The following is a 7,512-nucleotide window of genomic DNA, read 5'->3' as shown; positions in this document are numbered from 1 at the left end:
CTGTAGACCAGGCTGGTCTCGAACTCACAGAGATCCGCCTGCCTCTGCCTCCCGAGTGCTGGGATTAAAGGCGTGCGCCACCATCGCCCGGCTTGTAATGATTTTCTTATTAGATTTTCTGTTACCTAATGACAGAGCATCTGAACTACAAGAGCCCATTGGTAGTAGGAAGAGAAGGATCTACCTAGCGCCTGGACACAATCCAAAGGGTTACATTAATCTGACTGTCCCTCTTGGGAATTCGAGCTGCCAGGAATGCGGAAACCTACAGCAGGAATTTAATTTGAGTTGTAAGGGTCTGCGTTGAGTTCCTAGCCTAACTCATAAGACAGAGATATGGACACATAGCTAAGCCTAGAGTCAGCCTAACGTGACCAGTCCCTGCTTTGTCTGACCTGTGGCTGTCCTGGCATTCCCTAGGTCCCGACCAGTTCGCTCGTAGAGCCCGAGCAGGTGGGGTTCCGACTTTCACAGTCAGGGAAGAGACGAAGACGTCTGAGATGACTGTCTCACTTGTGGCTCTATTCTGCCCAAACAGCGGAGGAGCAAGGCCACTAATGGCAAGTCCAGAGCAGAGTGAACGGTGCCAGCCAACGTCGGAGAGCTTGTGTTTCACGTAAAAGCAAAGCAGACCAATTTCTATTCTCAGATAGGCGTTCCATTAGGGCTGCCACCCTCCCTACGGCCCAGGCAAGCCTGGGAAATCCTCAGATGAGTGACTTCACAGGATGAGGGCAAGTAGCCTACCTGAAGCACTTTTCTATATTTTACCACTAGTGGCCACACTAAAAGCACACTGCCAGCAACACTGAAAGATCTCGATAAAATGAAACAGATGCAAACGACTTTCTAGTAACACGAGAGATGATACAAAAGTAACAGACTTTAAAGGAATGTGATAGCATCTCCTATGATTGCCTCCTTTAAGCCCAGGCTCCTCTCTGGATGTCAGCAGGCACATTTAACATTTAAGATAAACTTAGTATTTGAATTCAAACTATCCCATGTCTCTCTATATGCATAACTCGAAGAAGATGTAATCTTTTAAGAATATAGATGGCACCACTCTGCACGGGTTTTAATGGAACTTGCTTTGAACATGGTGATGGTCATTCACGCAGGCAAGTTCATCAACTAGGCAAGTGTGTCTATATGGGTGGGCAACTTTTAATGGCGCTTTAGAAACAATACTGTAACAAAGCTTTCCTGTTGTTTCACTGTCTAGCCCACATGTTGCATTTGGTGTTTGCTTTGGAGAAACTCTCCAGAGGCGGGGAAATGTTTGGTTACAGAATGTGAAGTTTAATATGAGGTCAATCAGGATCTAGAATAGCTCAAGGGACAAATCTCTGGGTAAGCCTGTGTGGGATTTTGTGAATTAATTGAGGTGGGAAGACCCACTCTGAACGTGGCAGCTGCAAGAGGGTCACCATCCCATGGTCTGGGGCCCTGTACTGTAGAAACAGGAGAAAGCTGTCTGAACACAAACATTTAATCCCCTCTGCTTCCTGATGCAGATGCCCATGACACCTGATACCATGACTTTCCCACTGTTCCTTGGAACTCTGAGCAAAACTCAACCCTCCCTTCCTTAAACTGCTTCATATTTTGTTGCAATGAGCTGAACTAGTGTTAGAAAAGCCATTCCTCAAGTACAGCAAAGAACTTTGTATGCATAGGAAAGGCGGTATATTAATGACATCACTGCCTGCCAGCCAATCGAAACAGCAAACTGCAGAGTGCAAGGTAAGTCTTAGAATTTATGGGAACTGACCAGCCGTGTGAACAAACAGCAGTGAAGTAAACGAGCGACTTTGGAAACCCTTGAGTGAACAGGAAGGATCTGGTTAGCTCTGGGGTTTAAGCAATGCCTGAACTGGCTTTAAGCAACACTTTTTTTTTCACGTTCGCTTCTCTCTGGCGTTGATCAGCCCACAGGGGAAATTCAAGAACAAATCTACAGAGGGACCATGCTGTCTCCTTCTTCTAAGGAGCCAGTTGGCTCTTCCAAACATGGTTGTGTATGGTGCCCGAGAAGGCCGGGTCGCCCATACGGTACAGCCCATTCCTGCTGTGCTTACCGGCAAGCCTCCCCAGACCACCATTGCCGAGCCCAGCGTCTTCTTCAATTTCTTCTAACTCCTCCATGTCCAATCCAAGCTGAGGAGAAAAGAGAACACTATCGGACACAGATACACATGCAGGCCATCCCAGGGACAACAACCACTTCCAAAAGCACTGGCCAGACATCAGGGTGATCTGTGTGTTTGATCTGGCTACGGTTTGTTTGAGGCATGTGTACTGCATATTAACTGCAGAAGCTGGCAACTGCTGGTGCCAGGGTTTCAAGATGGATGGCCAGGAATGGAGAAGCATCATCCTAGATCTCCTCTGTGGACCAGGCCACTTCCTTAATATTGGCCCTTAGATAGAGACTGTTAAATCTCCCTTGTAAAATGTGGAAGATGAAGGTACCTACTTAATTTAGGGTTGTGAGCCAAATGATATCGTATAAACAAAACAACAGCATTAGTCTTGGGTAGATGTATCATATGTTATTACTATTGTAATATGTATCATATGCTATTATTACTTTAAAAATATGAGGGTGAGTGGGGACAACCACCTGTCTCCACTTGGGGACAGTTGCTAGCTTCCTTCTCCAAAGTGCTGGGATCACAGTCCTGAAGCCACTAGCACTGGGTCCCACCAGGGTCCTGCAGCAGACTCTATGCTGGCGATTACTTATTTTATGAGGGAACTGATGTTGTCATAAACCCAGTGGCCTGCTTCCTGTGGACTAGATGATAATCTCACCTGACCTCACTGAAGGCTAATCTACTGTGAAACAGCTGTGACCTTATCTGAAGGTCACATACCCCACCTCAAATTAGACAGTTAAAAAAAAACCCGCCTCTTCTCCCCTTCCTCTCCTCCTGTGCTTGTGTAGGACAGAGGGCAACCTGTGAGTCAGTGCAATTCTTCCGCCGTGTGGATCTCAGGGTTTGAACTCAGGTCACGAGGCTTGGATGCATGCGCCTTTATCTTGGATAGTTTTTCGTGGGAAATTAATTTCAATATTGAAAACATATGCACAAGAAGGAAGTGCCTAAAGTGATGCCCACATTTTCTCTGAGCCACTTCTCAGGACCCTCACCCTTCTGCCCCGTTACTTCCTTATGTAAGGGTTGATATTAGATCTCGCAGGAACGCAAACATGGCTCTGCACCATTTCACCGGGAAGGGGCTTTTGAATTTGCTCCCTGGTGACCAGGGATTCCCCGGTCCTTATGCAGCCCATGCTCCATGCTAACCAGCTCTCATGATCTTGAAAAGTTACAAAGTGGAAAACCAAGAAGCTCTGAGCCTTAACCACACAGATGCATGCATACACGCTACTCCAAGGAAGGTATGTAATTGTTTTTCTAGGATGAGGGGAAGAAAGGGAAGTGGTGGAGAGCTGCGGTGGCTCTTTGGCAGGAAGTACTCTACCTAACCAACTCAAAAGACGCTAGCCCAGAGTGATAAGTAGCAGGCCACACTAAGCACCATCCCAGCCCTGGGGAAAGGAGCATTCTGACCCAAGTGTCATTTGTAAATACGTGCTTCTCCATCCAGACTCGTCAGAAAGGTGAAGAACTTCTTGTTTTTGGAGGACAGACACCTGGAGGAAGGGCTGGAATGTGTCCTTATAAACAGACCAGCAAGTTAGGACTCCTTAAGAGGAAGCGTGTTTTCTGTCTCGTTAGGCCAGAGAGAAACAACTTTACTGTCTTTACTTGTCTGATATATGGATAACCATCCAACTTGGATCATTTCTTAAAAGGCAGACTGTGTCCTGATCTATATCAGGCTTGCAATTCTCACAATGAAGACTTTTACAAGTTTCATTTTAAAAATGTGGTTTGTTTCAGAAAAACTATTCAAGACTTTGATTGCAAAACAAAATCCTCACACCTGATAACCCATTCTCTAATTTCCTTTTCCCTCCATCCTGTAGACCAGGCTGGCCTTAAACTCAGAGATCCACCTGCTCCTGCCTCCCCAGTGCTGGGTTTAAAGGTGTGTGCCACCACACCCAGGCCTCAGTTCTCCAGCTTGTGTTTATTTCTCATTGTTTGTAAAAAACAAAAAAAAAACCTAAGAAGCAACTTGTCATGCAAATGTGCATGTGGTGTGTGTGTGTGTGTGTGTGTTAAAGTGAACTTGAAATGTGGAGAGAGAAGACATGAGAACATGAGGATGACATACCTGGTAAATGGCCTCGTCACAGGCATTTTGTAAGCCAAGGTTGATCATGGTGTTCTGTAATGCTCGGCCCATGTAAAACTCCAGAGAGAGGTAATAAACCCTCTGAAATAAAGAGAGGAAGGGCTGTCACTTTTCTGTGGGATCAACCATGCTTGTCAATACACATGAAGACGCAGATCCATGTAAGACCACCAAGAGAAAGCCGTCAGGTCTTGGGCTGCTTTAACTCAAGCTCAAGTGAGGCTCCTTCCTGCAGTCACCTGGCATGATGCCTGACAGTGCCTGCCACTCCCGACATGAGGAAACCATGCTATACCCGATTTTTTGGCAAAGTAGCTTGGTATCAAACTAACAGGATTCAATGTTTTTGTTTTGTTTTTCCTTGCTCATGGCCTTCATGAATAAAACACTTATAGACAAACAATTTGGACTGTCTGCCTTCATCACCTTTCACTTCAAGAGTCGGTCGGTTGCTTCTGCCCCTGTGATCTAAGAAACATACAGACTAGCTCCCACACAGGCTGGGGCTAGACAACATTCCTCTTTCACTGACGACTCACCATTAGCATGAAGAATCCCCCAGGAAGACTCCCCCCCAATAAAAACCCAGGAGGACTCCCCCAAGACCCCCCCAGGAGACTCCCCCAGTCTACACAGCAGTTCTTCTGGCAAGAGGACCCAAGGCTTAGAAGCGTTTGTTCTCAATGAGACCGTAAATTTCCCTATGGACTTAGAAACTATTTGCCTTTGGTCTGGGAAAAGCCAGGTAAATATGAGCTGAGTCAAGTGAGAGGCACAAAGTTCAGACTGGCCTGAAACCGCTTCAAATGTAGCAGGGTTTGCTGATGTAAAGGAATGGACGTTGGAGCGACTACAGCCCCCATTTCAGGACATTTTGCCCTCTGTATCAGTTACCCTGCTCCCCAAAGGGCACAGAACAAAGCAGTGAGAGCCTGTTCAAGTCACTTCAAATTTCAGGTGCTCCCCATTTCCACAGGATAGGAAGAACCAAAAATAAAAGTATTTGGGCAACCTAACAAATCAGTGATGATGATGATGATGAGGATATGATAATAATAAATGCTGATGGTGATAGAGCTCACGTAAGAAATCATATTACATCAACTCAGAAATTTCACTCGTTCTTACTTTCATTTTATGAAACAATTGAGTTCCGAAACTTCACAAACACAGGCAACGCTGTGCCCTGCCTGGACATCTAATACTGCTGTCCAGAGCACAGCATTTGTGTCCAGCTTCTCTGAACATTTACAGGTAATTTCTTCTGGGTCCTTGTCAGTCTATCAGATAGATGTCTATGCATATTAATGAAAGGCATCTTTCTGGGGACACACTTAGGCCCCAAAGGTTCAGAGTACCACTCCTACCCCAGGTTGGGGGTTCTATTCGTGAGGCCACGAGGGACAGCAGATCAAGCCACAGATACCATTAGCTCAGCTCTTTCCAGCCTTCATATGTGTATTTTCATTCCCTCTCTGTTGGAATGAAGCCCGTTTACCTGTTCCAGGATCTATGCAAATGCCATTTGTAATACATCTACACCACTGTCTTGTAACTGTGAAGTCACAAGCCTGAAATTATTGCATTTCTGCTAAGTTTCTTGACCTTCCTTTTAAGGCTAAAGCAGCACTGACTTAAGATCCATTAGCATGAAAAACATCTTCAGGGGTTTAAGATAGTTCTGGTTCTTTTAGAGGGGTTTGCTCAAAGTATCTTTATAGAGGACAGACTTTTTAAGGACAGTAACTACAGGCGAGTTCCTTTTTTTATTTTGGCTTTTTGTTTTGTTTGTTTGTTTTGATAGACTTTACTGTGTAACAACCCTTGCTGTCCTGGAACTTACTCTAGATCAGGCTGGCCTCGAACTCACAGAGATCTGCCTGCCTCTGCTTCCCGGGTGCTGGGATTAAATTCATGTGCCACCACTGCCGGGCTAGATTTCCTATTTTTCTGGTGAGTGGTATGTTTTGAGGTAAAATATACTTTATATTTGAGAATATGTAACACCTTGAGAAACAGACCTATGTTCGCACAATGTCCCATGGACATGTATTACACATCCCTAATGCTAAACGATTTGAATATCTTCATTTACCTTGTAAATTTCATGCACAGACCACTCCTAATATTGTATCTACATTATATAAAACCAGTTACAAAGGGTTTGAGAAGATAGGATAAATATGATATAATAGTATCAATGCATTAAAAATAGTTTTGAAGTTGTTCCCAGCAGAAACCGGAGGACCTGGGTGCTTCTGTCAGGGCACCCTGTCAGGGGTTTGAAACATGGGATAGCAAGGCTGAGACGCGCAGGAGCGGTACCTAGAGACCCGTGCTGGGAGGGCACTTCACGTGGAGGGTGGAGGGTGAGCAGAGCGCCCAAGTGGGAGATGGTGAAATGGCAGCACAGCGGAGGAAGATGGGCAGAGGATAATGTCAGCTATGACGGGAGGGCAAGTTCACCTGTGAAGATGGCCGTGAAGCCCTTCAGGACTACGTCAGGGCTGAAGCCAACCTTAACAGAGTAGGATTTGCTCGCTGCTGTGGGAAGCTCAACTGGACCCAGGTCTACACTGAATGGGGTTGCACATGCTGTGTCTTTGGGAGCTGACAGATAAAATAGAGGTGTAACTGAAGTTGCCTAAAACAGCCCTAAACACTGAAGCTCGCAGGACTGTAAAGCCATGGAATTTACATAAGCTACCCAGAGGCAGTTTCCTGACCAATTGGTGTACTGGCTAGCAGGGTGTTCCTGGGAAGGTTCCGATGAGAAGCCACAACTGAGCCGCAGGGCCTCTCAGCGAGGCAGAAAATCAGACTGGAAGACAGTGGCAAGCTTGGAGGGTTCCTGCAGACTTTTGAAAGGGGAATATAAAAGAAAGTCAGTGTTTTCCGTTGGAGTGACTGTCATGATGGTGACCAAGGTCACTAAATTAAAAAAAGAGGGCAGGTCAGGGCTGGAGGTCAGGGCTGCGAGGAACGTGATCGTGATGGAGTTTCTGTGTGCTGAAGTTTGAGGGACCGGAAGAGGCTTTGGTTGCTTAAAGCTTTGGCATTTATACAGGGGCTGGGGCTAGAGAACTGGGTTTGGAGATTTTTGGGCATGCCTGGGTGTGAGGCTGGGGAGGGAACATGGGCACATCTCCTGGTCTTACCCAGGTACTCTGTAAGGACTGGAGGCATCCTGCTTCCATAGAGACCATCAAATTTTTAAGACTTTCCTTAAGACTTTCCAAG

At 45.9% G+C, this 7,512-nt stretch overlaps 1 protein-coding gene across 1 annotated transcript in view; it reads right to left on the bottom strand.

Moving 5' to 3' along the window:
- The window catches only part of Pygl (glycogen phosphorylase L), a 36,550-nt gene that overhangs the window by 27,060 nt on the left and 1,978 nt on the right, over positions 1-7,512 (bottom strand). The window contains exons 2-3 of the mRNA XM_005343198.2: positions 4,252-4,353; positions 2,082-2,160 (exon numbers count right to left, since the gene is read on the bottom strand). Of these exons, the coding sequence (XP_005343255.1) occupies positions 2,082-2,160; positions 4,252-4,353 (181 nt within the window). The remainder of the gene's footprint in view (positions 1-2,081; positions 2,161-4,251; positions 4,354-7,512) is intronic.

The sequence above is a fragment of the Microtus ochrogaster genome, chromosome 1 (genome assembly GCF_000317375.1).
Source record: "Microtus ochrogaster isolate Prairie Vole_2 chromosome 1, MicOch1.0, whole genome shotgun sequence".
NCBI lineage: Eukaryota > Metazoa > Chordata > Mammalia > Rodentia > Cricetidae > Microtus > Microtus ochrogaster.
This window is presented reverse-complemented; position numbering and strand designations above follow the sequence as displayed.